This window comes from Manis pentadactyla, chromosome 5 (genome assembly GCF_030020395.1).
Source record: "Manis pentadactyla isolate mManPen7 chromosome 5, mManPen7.hap1, whole genome shotgun sequence".
In the NCBI taxonomy this organism is placed as follows: Eukaryota; Metazoa; Chordata; class Mammalia; order Pholidota; family Manidae; genus Manis; species Manis pentadactyla.
In genome coordinates, this window is record NC_080023.1 from 83,994,857 (window position 1) to 84,009,852 (window position 14,996).

At 37.9% G+C, this 14,996-nt stretch overlaps 1 protein-coding gene across 4 annotated transcripts in view; it reads left to right on the forward strand.

Moving 5' to 3' along the window:
• The window catches only part of DAPP1 (dual adaptor of phosphotyrosine and 3-phosphoinositides 1), a 57,812-nt gene extending 47,538 nt beyond the window's left edge, over positions 1-10,274 (forward strand). For 2 of the 4 annotated variants that reach the window (XM_036914044.2, XM_036914045.2), the window contains 5 exons: positions 2,834-2,881; positions 4,139-4,201; positions 5,457-5,542; positions 7,968-8,055; positions 9,339-10,274. In XM_036914044.2, the coding sequence (XP_036769939.1) occupies positions 2,834-2,881; positions 4,139-4,201; positions 5,457-5,542; positions 7,968-8,055; positions 9,339-9,407 (354 nt within the window). In that variant the 3' untranslated portion in view covers positions 9,408-10,274. Of the gene's footprint in view, positions 1-2,833; positions 2,882-4,138; positions 4,256-4,826; positions 5,433-5,456; positions 5,543-7,967; positions 8,056-9,338 lie in introns of those variants that run through there. The other 2 variants (XM_057502470.1, XM_057502469.1) reach the window with 2 other exon arrangements.
• Positions 10,275-14,996: the final 4,722 nt, after the last annotated feature.

Genomic DNA, 14,996 nt, shown 5'->3' on the forward strand with positions numbered 1-14,996 from the left:
TGAACTATTTCATTACATAGTCTAAAACATCACTAAAATGAATTCCTTAATATGCTAGTATTTGGATATATCATAATTTATTTAGCTAATCCTTGGATTTAATAAATCCAACTTGCACTTTTTGTCCCATCTGCTGAGTATTCTTTATTCTGGAACACTACCTTAGTTTTTCCTTGTTTCCATGACTTTGATTGCTTCTGAAAATTAAAGGCTAATTATTTTGTGATCTCAAGCTTGGTTTACCTGACATTGCACTGTGGTTGGATTCAGATTTTGCATTTTGGTAGAAATAGCACCAAAACGATGCTTTGTGCTTCTCACTGCATCCTTTCAGGAGGAACACGATTTCAATTTGTCTCCGTATGCTGTGTTTAATTACTTGATTAATCGGTGTCTGCCAGGTTTCTTCCCTCTGAAGTCACTTTATTCTCTTTGTTATTAATAAATATTTGGGGGGACATTTTTGAGACTAAGTAAATATCCTGTTCCTCAATATATTTTTATCCAATTTTAGCATCTATTGATATTTCTTGATTGTTTTAATTATTACATGATTGTCAGATGGTGATTCTGTGAGTATATTATTCCTTTCACATTTATTGGTTGTCATTCTACTGTGACGAAAAGCTCTTAATTCTCTGAATTTATCCAATCTTTTATTTTTATATCAATGGGCTATAATCATGACTATCGTTATTTATTTAGATTCTTCAGACGTTTCTAGATTTGGCCAGTTAGAGCCTGTTCAAGGTGACTTCTGTGTCCCTATAGCCTGATGATCCTTTGAGAATTTTCTTACTTTCTAGTATAACAAAATGTCCCAGGTTTTTTGGGGGCTTTTCTGGCATCCAGACCTAGAATCAGCTGTTTCTCCAAGAAATTCTGTTCATTTTTCTGGAAAGTGGTACCTTAGAAATGAAGATCTGGGTGCTGCATGCTTATTGTTATCAGAATGTATCTCCCGGCCCACTGGGAGAGCCCACTAGCAGAGCTAGGGAAAATGTGTATGTATATGCACATGTGCACATTCGTATACTGAGGTCTACATTCATCTCTGTACCTATCTATCTACCTCATTCATCCATGGGTCCACACTGATTCTTCCAATCATAATCCAATACAACAAGGCACATTCCAGTTTTTTCACTTTTCTTATTTGTGAGGAACATGGATGCCACTATTTTCAGGACACTTATTTATTTGTTGATCCATCACATGAAGCGATTTCCAATTGCCAGGAACACCACTGCCTGGCCACTGCCACTTCCACCCCCACCACAGATGCCCACCTTGCCCTGACACTGCACCCTGCCTGCCACCTCTACACCTCCGGGCTGAAGCCCCCTCACCCTGCTGGGCCTCAGTGCCTTGCACCAAACTGCTGTCACCGCTGTCACCTGCACAGATGCTCTCTGTTCTCCACTTATGCACCCACGCTGTTTTAAGGTGCATGAATGCCCTGCACACACTCATCTGATACCTTGCTTCTCTCCATTCCATGGTTTCTGACTAAATTTAAGGCAGTCAAGCAGCAGGCAGAAAGGACAATTGGAAGGCTAATCCCTTATTTTTTTAAAAAATATTTACGTTGTTTCCAATTTAGGGCTCTTAGAAACATCCTTCTTATTACAGATCACAAATATCTTTTTAAAGGTAAATTAGTTACATAATTATTTCCTTTCTCACCTCCTGAGACCATGAATAAAACTCGTGTCCTCAGTTTTCTTCTGCAGACTTCCAGTTACCTATCAAAACCTTAGCAAACCACTAGACTATTGTTTGGATGGAGGTAAGATGGACACAGTAACATAATTCCTTTAGCTTGATTTCAATGAATAATCCTATCCGGGTCTCTATATAACAATTTGCCCTTAATTATTTTGCCTCTATAGATGTTAACCTGTAACAACCTAAAATGTCAATCTTTTCCATTTCCATAATGTAATGCCTAAGCTCAGTTCAGTCAGTTCAATTTCTTTTAATGTCAAAGTAAGTCAAACACATGTCATATCAAATTCATTAATATTGTTTAACATCATTTAAATGCACACCTGAGAAGTTTACCCTTACTTTAAGGTTGTAAGAATTTAAAAGAAGTGATCATTTATTATTCTTGTTTTCACTTTTCTGTGGTGGTGGATGTTCCTCTTTCTATTTGGTAGGGAAAATTTACCTCAGGAAAAAATACCTTGGGAACTCCCATAAAAAAAATCCCCTTGACAGCAACCAAGTTATTTCCCAGTTTTTACTCATTTTTTAATAATATAAGGTATATTATGACATTGTATTAAACAAAAATATCTTAGCTGGAATTCAATTTCTTCAGAAATTTATGATATTATGTTTCTTCATCTTAGGGTCCTTGTTTTACGCTAATTTTATTTACATAGTTCCCCACCGTTCCTTGCATTTTATGGGTGCTAAGAGTGTTATCACTGATTTGTGTGAATTAAGAAGTGACTCATTCTCACTTCAAATCCCTTTTGGATAAATGAAGTGTGAATAAATCTACACTCCTGAAAACCTGCTCCATGGAATATAGGTCCCAAGAGATGGTCTGTGGAAAAGAAGCAGGGTTCTTGAAGGATTAGGTGATAAAATAAAATAAGTAAAATAATCTTCCCTCTTGAAAATTCATAAAGCATATTAGCTTAATACAGACAGACTCTGGGAAGAAAGATATCCATCTACTTTGCTTAATACGGAGTTTCCCAAATGCAACGTCTGTGTGTGTGTGACCGTGTTTGAGTGCATTATACCCCCACAATACTGTAAGCATCTGGGTTTCATGTTGTGATAGTTCTGGGCTTCACCCAGTGCCCTTTTTTTTCAGCTGGGCACCAAAGAAGGATACCTCACCAAACAAGGGGGACTGGTCAAGGTAAGAAGCATGTTTTCGCTAGTGCCTATCACAAAGGAAGAGAACACACCATGTTGATTCAATTCTCATTTTGATATTTTTTAAAAGCATAATTGCCTACTCATTTTGACCCAGTTACAAATTTACCTGTTCCAAGAGTTCATCTCTGTAGCTAATATTAGTCAAAATCCTGGAAACTCACTCGACTTCTCTTTGCAAAGCTGAGTGTATGAGAGTAGCCTACCGTTATCACCCAGGAAAACATAAATGATCTTTCAATGGAACGATTGAGGATCAAAGTAGCAAGTTAACTCTAGAACATTTCTTTTCTAAAACATTTTTTTTTAACACAGAAGAAATCAAAATTGTCTAAAATATTTACCTAGAAGTAGGCCATAAACATCACTGGCATTAATGTAATTTGTTATAAAATCCCAAAGAAAACACAATTTAGAACTTTAACTAGGCTGGAGTATCCAGTAATCCTCCATTTATGTTACTGTACCTTTAAAGTTACTCTATTTTATTTTAATGTGCTAAGAAGACCTCCATGAAATATGTCTACTCCTTCCAATCTTAAAAGTCAGGGCACTTAAACTCTCATGGATACTGACCTACTTGAACTCTACCTAAATATTTAGTTACTTGTATCCCTACTACACTCTCCATGGAATGCTCCCCAAGCACAGGTGGTATTTATATTCATGGAATATTTATTTGTGTATCCCCACACTGCCACCCAGGTACCATTAGGGGTCTATTAGTATATGAGAAGGAAACCTGGGGAAAAAGTTTTTGCCACTGATGCCATGGAATTCTTAGGCAAGGTTTAGAATATCATGCAGCTTGAGATTCCTGAACTTCAGTTTGCTTATTTGTGAAACAAAAATAATAACAATATTTGGCATTGTATAAGGATTTGCTATAATTGATATAAACCTCTTAGGATAATATGTAGCTCATAGTAGATGCTCAAAAATGAGTTCTTTTCTTATTATAACTAGACATTAGGGGTTTGTTATAAATCACCTTGAATATTTATGATAGTGTATTTTGTTTTATTTAAATGTTAATATCTCTACCTTCATTATGAGCTTAATGCATAGAATCATTTTAATTTTTGTGTATATTTTGAAAATTTTCTCTCAGAAATGATACATACCACAAGAATATTTTCTTGAAGCTAAGCTTTTAAATACTTTTCAAATAAAGGAAATCGGTTCAAATATTGCATTCCTATTTTCAAAACCTACATGTGATAATTATTTTCTTTCTCAGACCTGGAAAACAAGATGGTTCACTTTGCACAGGAATGAACTGAAATACTTCAAAGACCAGATGGTGAGAAATGTGATAATACATTTTCCTTTTAAAAATCAGCTCTCTAGAAATGTGGTATCCACATATAAATCAAGTATAAAAATCAAATGAGTATTCATATTTGAACTGTTTATAGTTCATAATGCATAAGCAAAACCGAAAGCTTCTGTGATGACTGCCCTTGTAATGTTCACCATGTAACTTATTCACTATGTAAGAATTTGTTCTCCATGTAAGAACTTGTTTGTTATGCTTCAGATGATTGGAGACTGACGAAAATTAGGCTTGGGGTGGATTAATGATTGTGCATTGAGCATTGACCCCCCTATACAGAATTTTATTGTTGTTAACAATCATTTGATCAATAAATATGAGAGATGCCCTCACACAAAAAATATATATATATATATATACACACACTTCCAATTGTAAAATAAATAAGTAACCGGGATGTAATGTATAGCATAAGGAATATAGTCAAAATATTGTAACAACTTAGTATGGTGATAGCTGGTACCTAGAATTATCATGTATATAAATGTTGAATCACTGTGTTGTACACCTGAAACTAATGTAATACTGTGTGTCAACTACCCTTCAATAAAAAATAATTATCTAAAAAAAAAATCAGCTCTCTAGATGAAAGAAACATCTACCTATAAAATCCCTGAAATTTTCTTTAGGAGTGCCTAAAACATCCAATAAATGATTGGAGATGTGAGTTCTTGATTCCTGGTGTGAGGAGAGTTCTTTTGCAAAGACGAGGCTTGTACTCCAGGAACCACTCTCCTGGGCTGCATGAACCAGCTCCCGGGGCATATCGTTCCCTGGTGTAGGGTAATGCAGTTGTTCTCTTGCCACGGTGAATTAACTGCCTCTTGCAGCTATTTCCCCCTTTATTAAAAGTATGTCCATTTCTCATGCCCATTTCATTAAACCATCTTAAAATTTCTTCTCACTTTACCTACACAAAATTTCCCAGAAAGTAGAAGTTTAAAAGCATGAAAGAAAAATAGGGCTCCCTTCTATGTATTAAAATCCATCTCCATCAAATTAAAATTGATAAAGACAAGCTCTTCCTCATGCACAGTTTCACAAAAAGCCAATCCCCAAACAAGGGTGTGTGACTTCCCTTAGTGAGGTTTTCTATGATTAGCCTCTTAGTGAAAGTAAAATTGACAGTTGCACATAATGTAAGTTTTACTGGGATTGAATAAGTGATGAGCAGATTTGTGTGACTTTTTATTATGATATAGATTGCTTTTTTCTTTTTAAGTCACCAGAGCCAATTCGGATCCTAGACTTAACAGAATGTTCAGCGGTACAATTTGATTATTCACAGGAAAGAGTAAACTGTTTTTGGTAAGTTTTTTTCATAAAGAATATGTTTTTAAAAGTCTTCTTGCCAGATGCTGATTTTAGTTGAAGAATAAAAAACTGTGTGTCTTTATGTGTACAAATGTTTTGATTTGAGAAATGTAGATTTAACCATCATATAGGGCATATATGTTAGGAGTAGTTTCAGCTGAGTGTGACATAAAAACCTCATTTAAAGTGGCTTAAATAAATAAGCAAGTCTGCTGGATATGATTGTTTAGGTTGTACACTGCACAAGTATGATACAAATTACAGGAAGCCATGTATGTCTTAGACAGCTTTATTCCTTTGGAATTTTTACTCAATTTTAATTATAAATGTTGACTTCAATGATGGAAGATTTGTATTATTATGACAATTCCTGCAGATGGCATAGAAGTGTTTTTATTCTAACATAAGCATTATATCATGCCAATTTCCTATCTGGAAGAAGTAAAATGTGTTTAGGAGTGTCTTTTTTAGGAGTGTTAAATTTTTTATTTAAAGTTTTCCAAACATACAGAAGATACCCAAATATCTTTCACCTTGATGCATCAGTTGTGAATATTTTCCCATATTTGCTTTATCTCTATCTATTCATTTTTTTTCCTGAACCAAGTTGCAGACATCATGGCTTACTCCTAAATACTTGAGTAAAAATACTTGAGAAAAAAAATAGCACCTACAGAACTATAATGCCATTATCACACCTAAGAAAATTAACATTAATCCCACCTGGATATCTTTTTAATGGATATCTTTTTAAAATTTATCAGGTTACCATGTGAGCTAGCAGGGGTTTATATTTTTTATAACAAAAAATTGGGAGGCAGGCAGCTACCTCAACAAGGTCAGGCCCGTTGTCTCTACAGTTCTCTTGGCTTTGCCTCATCCTAGCTACTTTAAGTTTCAAAATAGCTACTCCAACTGCAGGCATCATGTTTTTATGTAAGTCATGCAGAAAGATGTGGGTATGGCATCAGTCATGTCCATCCCCTTTTATCAGGAAAGCAGACAATTTCCCCCAAAGCTCTGCAATCAGATTTCCCCTCATCTCACTGGCCAAGACTGGGTCCCACGGTCATCACTAGAAGCAGAGAAAACTAGAAAAGGGGACTAATAGGATCATAATTGGCTTCAACTAATTGTAATTTATGCCTGGGGTTCTGTTAGCAAGAAGAAAGGAAAAATTATCTGTATTAAAAAGCAATTGATAATGTCTCCCACAGTAAGTACCAAATGACAATTCCAGAAACCAGTTTGTGTACAGCGGGTGCATAATATCACTCCTTCCCACCTACTAATCACCCAACAACATCTCACATCAAGGTATACGTAGGGACTTATGTCTTGTCTATCAACATTAATTACTGGTATAAACAAGGTATGCTGTTTTGACTTTAGAATAGAGAAATCCTTCTGAATTTCAGTGTAGGCTTTTTTTTTTTCTGAGAGGGAAGAAAATATTTTAGTTTTGCACCTCAAATGTAAGGACAGGAAGTGTGGGCAAGATACAAGTTAGGGCTGACCTTACCAGTCAAATGAATTTGACCATGTACTTTGCCATAAGAAACCTTTGCTTAGATGGGAATCAATTTTTTGTTCTATTTTGTATTTATGCAAGCGACAGTCAAATGAAGAGTTACATATTCCTAGAATAAGTTTCTCATTCCAGTAGGAAAGCTTATTTTCCCTCCAGCAGAAATTTACTTGAAATTAAGTGGGCAAAATAAATAGTTGGGGAGATTGACTGTCTCTTTTTCCTGTTCCACAGAGTTAAAACTGCCTTCATCCCCAGAGGGCAAGCACTGTCCTCTGAAGCAGGCTAACACAAATAAGCTCCTTCAGCAAACTCTTTTACCTGTCTTGCTTATTCCTTTTTTTTTAATTGAATTATCATTGATATGCAGTCTTATATTAGTTTCAAGTATACAACAGAGTGGTTCGAGAGTTACCCATATCCTTAAATCCTCACCCCCACTAGTGCAGTTACCAGCTGCCAGCACAGGAAGACGGTACAGAACCATCGGTTATATTCTCCATGCTGCCCTACCATCCTCGTGACCAACTTATATTAGGATTGTCTTGCTTACTCGTCGCACAGGTTCTGAGTCATTTAACAAATCAGCTGAATAAACACACATGTATTCAGTCTAAAACATGAACAACAAAAGCATCTGGGCTGTCCTGGACATGTTTTTCCCTTTGAATTCTTATTAAAAAATTCTCTGTAAAAAAATTATGAAACTACAACTGTTTCAACATTTCTGTGGTTTGCTGGCAAGTATAGCTCTAAATTTATCAATTCTTCAAGTTGCTTACCCACACCCCCGTCACTTCAGTTTTCTCCTGGAATGCTCTAATTGGTGTTCAAACAATACATATATTCTACCAACCACTTGCAGATGTCTTACATTCTTTCTTTTATCAGCTTAGTATTTCCATTCAGGACATTTTATCTCTGTGCAAAGACAGGAGTAGAAGCTGATGAGTGGATCAAGATATTACGCTGGAAATTGGTGAGTTACACAAGCCTCCTGGAAAACCTCATGCTCAGAAACAGCATGTTGATCATTTCAAATATAGTTCTATTGAAAAAGTCAGGCTATCCCTGAGAATCAATGGGATGTCTGCTTGCAGGCTTTGGGAATAGTCTATTCCTTCTAGAACGTGGAAGGGATGGGGACGGGCAAAAGAGAAAGGGCGGAGCTGCCCGGGGCCTCAGTGCCAGAGCCTCATCCTCACACCCTGGAGGCTTTCAGTGTTCTGTTAAGTGTGCAGCCCAGTCCAGTTTTACCTGGAGGAGGATATGTGGGACCACAAGGTCAGACAGAGGACATGCTTCCATAGAAGACAGTACTCTTCAATCATCAGAGAGGGAAGCTTGCAGAGGAACTCAGGTTCCAATGTGTTACTTTGTGCAGGTCTACAAAAGGTAGTTTATTTTATCTGCTTTCTGTGTACCTACCAGGGGGGAGATGGAGCAAGAGTGCTTATAACAACTTACCAGTCTCATACAGTTTTTTGGATGGGTTGGCAAGTTAGTGAGTTGTTTGCCAAGAATTTGTCCAAGTTTTTAACATTTTCTCTAAATTCTGTCTTGAAACCTTTGATATTTTCAACTGTAAACGATTTTTCCTGATTTCTTTTTAAGTGAAATTAGCTGACATATAGCATCTTGTTATATAACCCTTAGTATATACTGAGACTTTTGCTTTTGGGTATCTTTTCAGTTTGAAATGCAAATAAATGTGACACTCATTTTGAAAAAGTTCCAATGTATTTGACATTCAATAGGAAAACACTTTGCCACATGAAACCTTTGCTTAGATGTGAATCAAATTTTTATTCTATTTTGTATTTATGCAACACATAATTATAGAAAAATAAAGTTAAAAATACATGAGATGCACACATACTTTCAGTCTTATCCCTGTGCAAATATTTACAAACAAAATCTAATCATTCTCTAGTGTTGTTTGCCTGCTTACTTCACTTAACATTAGAACAACTTTCCATGTCAATAAATTTAGATCTGTATCTTCATTTTGATTCATTGACTAATAGTATTGCATTTTATGGATTATTATAAGTATTAGGACAATTCCCAACTTATATGTTTTAGTAACCACTTTACAATATTTCTACTGAGAAAAATGCAGAAAAACAGATTAAAACTTGAGTGTGGCACATGGTTAGTTTATACTTGCATGTTTGTCTTACTAATCAGCATATTTTAATATTTGTTAAAAGTCATGCTAAATAATAAATAATGAATACATGTGTATGTGCTTTCTTACAGTCTCAAATAAGAAAACAGCTTGACCAAGGGGAAGGCACAATCCGATCTCAGTCGTTCATCTTTAAATAGACCTTCCTGGCAAGGGATGCCCCAACCCAGGAGCTAGGTTGTATGATCCCTGATGCTGTGATCCATAGCAGGCTGCCAATGAAAGCTGATAAGGATTTTTCTTTAGAAACAAGTCAAAAGCAGGTGCAAATTTGGACCTTTCAGGACACACATTTGCTGACTCATGGAAAACTTCTACCCTTCAAGATGTTGGCACGTCCTTGAGAATACCAAAGCCTCATCGCCTCATTGTTCTGGGGGAGACAAGAGGGCAACACCACCCCCTGGTGTGCTCACTCTTAGAGAATGCAATGTATGATAAAGGGATTTTGTTTCCCCTCGCTGGCTGACGTTAGCTGCCCAGAGTTGTGCTCTGTGTCACAGTCAGCTCCTCTGGCATGCAGGTTGTGCTCTGAACCAGGAAGGAAGCAGCTATGTACTTTGGGGCTTAGACTGCTTCCTCAGAAAGCATGCAGACATCCAAGATTTGGGGCAGGGGGCAGGGTTGCTAGGCTTTTCTCCTCTTAATACGAAAAACAGAACAATTTCCAAAACTAAAATGGGAATTGTTTGCAGTATTTGTTTTCTGTTTGTAAAAGGCTCATAAAACTGGTGGGTCCTTCCTTCCCTTCTAATGATACACCTATGAGAACTAAATGTCCTATGCTTGACCAGGTGGGATGACAAAGATAAAGGAATGTACAATCTAAGAAACATCTCCTTGAGTCATTGTGGGGGAGATGTTTTAAAAAGTGAGAAAATATAAATTGAAGAGTAACAGAGTAGTAGATAACCTATAGTTTAATAATAACAATAGTAGTAGTCTTTATTATTACAACTGTAATAATAATAGAGCACTTGTGAGCACTAAGTTATCTTCATCCAACATTTTTCCAGACTGAAAAAGACTTCTCATGTGGAGTGTCATACCTCTCCCTTCCCTAGAGAGAGCTGTGGGTGTTGGCCCAAGAGAAGTAAGAATGAGCATGCACTGCGAAGGCTGAGCACCCTGCACCTTATTCAAGAGCAACTTCTGTTGCCAGTTGAAGGCTCAACACTAAAACCGTATGAAATGTATACTGATGGGCTACACAGCATTTTCAAACTAGACTAGGGGGATGAGAAAATGCATCCAGAAATCATAAATAGATGCTAACCCTTCCTATTAGCTTTATTTTAAAATACTACTTTTTAAGATAGAAGTTGGAAGGGAATAAAAGTGGAAGAACCCCAAAACAAAAAGAGGATGGTGCAAAGCTGTAACACTGCTCTTGCAGTTCAAAGGCATACTTGTTAAATTAAGTTTCTTCTGTTATTTAAACATCTAGGACTTGGAAATTACATTGTTTTTGTATATTTCAACAAGATTTTTCATGTATTTTGTATCATATGGGATAAAGCAAAGGTCAAGTTAAAATGTATATTATGTCAAGTCTGCAAAGTAAAGAGTCACAAATGAATCTTCACCGAGATGTACGGTTTTTATGTTTTGTTTTCTTAGAACCTTGGGTGTTTCCTTGTGTAGGTAATATTGTTTTTGCTTTTTGTAAAATATGTCATGTTTATTTATACTCTGGTTATGTTTATTATAAAAGAACGCTGTGCCTGTAATATTTTGCAATTAAAAAATATTTTTAGTATCTGTAATTTAGAAGAAATACAACTGAATAATATCGTAAGTAGCAATGAAAAATCCACTTTGGTTAGACTATGTTCTACAAAGAATTCAGGGCTGAATAAATAAATAGTCCCAGTCCTCAAGTTCTTAGTTGAATATGGAAAAGATAGGAAATACATTTATGATAATGTATAGAAGCAAGCAGGTTCAATTCTGTTAAGTAAGGTACCCAAGCTATGTGATGGGAGTGTGCATCAGCAGGGACAAAGCCATTTTTCGGAGCATTTTGAAGTGACGATATGAGTTAACACAAACCCACTATGTAACTAGGACGGTGCTAGATGCTTTACCTGCTCTCAACAGCCCAGAAAAGTCGTCATGATTTCACCCTGGGAAAGGAGCCTTGTGAAGGGCCCTTGACTATTTCTCCAAGTGCAAGACGAGGGAGGATGTTTCATGCTCGTGGCATATGGGAGTGGAGCTGTCTGAGAGAACAGGCAGTGGGGTGCCTGTGTCAGGACCTGTCTGCTAACAGGTATATGCTTACCGTAAAGGAAGCAGTACCTTTTAAGACACAGCTAAAGTATTAGCAATTATTCTCAGAACTGCCCCCAGGAAAATTTGCCCCACAGAAGCACTGCTCTCTCTGGACCAGGGGAGGCCCCCTGAGGGGGAAGGCTATCACTGCCTCTGAGGGCCACCTGCCCCTATTCCACAGCTGCTGGAAAAACACTCAGTGCCCCAGAGCCTGCACTGGACATGCAGGAGAGAGTGCCCTGTTTCAGGCAGAGAGCAAAAGAGCTAATGTAAAATGAACATTAATCCCCTCCCCTCCACTCTTGCAGGTTGGCTGCAGCAAACCTGTATCTTTGCCAAACTCTTCCAAGCAAATAAGCTATCTAGCTGAGTTCCAGGCTTGACCCCACACTGCTTACTGCGGATTCAGGCCACCTGGCCATGACAGAACTTCTTAACTCATCTGTAGCGAAGAACCAGATTTTCTGTTTTTGAAATTTCTGATCTAGCACAGACTGGGATTCTGTAAAATCCAATAAAGATAAGTTATTAGAAAAATGAAATAAAACTGCAAATATCCCAATTTTTTATTATCAAACATAGGTAAAGTTAGTATGTCTAGTTGCTTTTTTTAAAAAACACTCTCCATTTCTGTACATATCTTGCCATGAACTCCCAACAGAGAGAGCAGGCAGTTTTGGGACCACATTGTAAGTGATCCTGGTCCAGCAGATTGGCAGGTAAAAGGAACCTAGAGCCTTCTTGAGAGAGAATTCACCTGAAGGGAGGGTAGAGAGGGCTGAAGTGCAAATGTTTTATTGATGGATTATGGACATCTGCTATACGGAGAGGGTGATTCTGAGCACATTCTTGTCTGTTAGCAACCCCTCAGCAAAATCTAAAGGAGCTGTTTCACTAGGGTCTCAAGGGGACAGATGCTGGGACTATTCAGCCTTTCAGCCTTCTCTAGATGCCAGCTACGCAGTCAGCAGCAGCAGCCTGAGCTTGGGGGGCAGAGCTCATCCCAGAGAACAGGAATGTTAATCGGCAGCACATTTAATTGGCAGGTACCATGTGGTGTCTGCAAAAACTGGTTTCAGGAGTACATATAAAGGGCTCAATGGGGACTCCCAGAAAAGCTGGCAGGCATTTGCAGAGGGACTGGATCTTTCACAAAAAAAAGCAAACATGGAACTACAGAAGTGGGTCCGGCAAATTCCTAAACCTATGGTTACTGTCCCAGCTCGAGTGTGTAATTGGTATAGACCTGGCACCTGGCAAAATACTCACATTGGTTTTCTTACCCATGGAGTGAGGGGCTATGATGGTGGGAAAAGACAAAAAAAAAAGTGAGCTATTGGAACTGCCTCTGCCTAGGGAAATACTAAACCAAAAGAAATACCACATGTCTGGAAGGACTTCAGGTTCGTGCCGCCATCAAGGACTTGAAGAATGCAGGGTTGGTGATCCGACCACATCCCCATTTGGATCACCTACCGGCCTGTGCAGAAAAAAGATGGATCTTGGAGAACGACAATTATCAGAAACTTAGCCATGTGGTGACTCCAGCTGCAGCCACTGCTCTGGATGTGATTCTACTGCTTGAGCAAATTAACATTCCCTCATACGTGGTTTGCAGCTATTGACCTGGAATATTTTTTTCTTCATCACATTTCCCTTCCACAAGACATCACACTGGTCTATTGCATTGCTGACATTATGCTACTTGGCCTTAATTAACAAAAAGTAGGAACTACTCTAGACTTATTGTTAAGACATTTATTTGCCCAAGCATGGGAAATCGAGCAAAAAAATCAAGGGTCTTCCTCTTCACCGAAATTATAGCGGTCCAGAGGTGTGTGTAAAGATATCTTTCATAAGGTAGAGGATAACTTACTATAGCTGGCACCTCCCACAACCGAAAAGTGAGGCAGAGTAGTGGGCCTCTTTGGATTCTGGAGGCAATATAGTTCTCATATTGCTCATGGAATTTATTGGTCTTACCGTATTCCCCATCATCTTGAAGCAGCTAACCCAACAGAATGGTGAATGGCGTTTTGAACAGTTAAAGCCCAAGCGAGGTTGCAATATTCCTTACAGGGCTGGAACGCTGATCTCCAGGCTATCTCTACTCCAAATCTGCATTCAATATATGGTCCTATTTCTCCATAACCAGGATTCACGCGTCCAGGAATCAAGGGGTGGAAATGTGCATGACATCACTATTATCTCTAGCAACCTACTGGCACAACTTTTGCTCCAAGGGAAGAATGCCTCCACCAGAGGACATAAAAGATTCTATTAAACTGGACATTAAGACTGCTACCAGGCTACACTGGGTTCCTCACATTTCTGAACAAAGGGAATTGATGTACTGGCTGGGGTGATTGACCCTGATGGGAAGTTGGGCTGCTACTGCACAATGGAGGTATGGAAGAATACATCCAAAATACAGATCAAGGGGATCTCAGCACTACAGCCTGGTGACTATAAAGTCAATGGAAATGTACAACACTGGATCCAGGAAGGACAACTAATGGCTCAGATTCCTCAGTAATGAAGGTCTGGGTAACCCCACAGAGTACAGCCATGACGAGTAACGATGCTTGCAGGGAGCAACGTCGCCCAAGAGGTCTGTTTCCTCTTCTGGGGGAGGGTTAACGTGCACAGTTGTAGGCAGCATAGTGGATCATATTGAAATATGGCTTGGTTACCATCTTCACTTGGAGAGGATATACGCTTTATGATAAAGTTGCACGTGCTATCCCTTTTCTGCATCGTTGTTGAACAGGGACATCTTCTCTTCTGCCCTCAGTGAGACTTACACCAACTGGCTCCCCTGGTTCTCCAGCTTGCAGACTAGGGTACTTCTCAGTATCCATAGTAATGTGAGTCAATTCCTCATAACAAATCTTTTTTACATGAAATGGACTATGTATGTTTACATGTAATAGCTATGTATCTCCTATTGGTCTGTTTCTCTGGAGAATCCTAATACGTTGGGCCAAAGGTTATGGGCATTTGAGTTTGATAAAGATAGCCAAATTGTCCAAATTAACAATTTATACTTCTACCAGCAAGACACAAAAAATGCCTCCCCTACTTATTGAATAATCCTTTTCCCACTGATTATGATAACATCTTTATGTTTTAAGTCTTCATACATAATATACTAAAGTCTACTTCTGGGTTAATCTGTCCCACTGATCTGACTAGCTGTGCATTCAAACTAGTTTATGTTGCCTTTTAAAAATACTAGTTGTATAATGCAATGTAATACTGTGTGTCAACTACCCTTCAATAAAAAATAATTATCTACAAAAAAAAAAAAAATACTAGTTGTATGTTCTTTTCAAAATTCCTTAGCAATTTTCACCTATTTTTCCAGATGAACTGTAGAGCAATTTATGTATATACCCCTTTAAAGAAATTTTAATAGTAGCAGTATTTGCCATGCAAAACTCCATTTATTATAG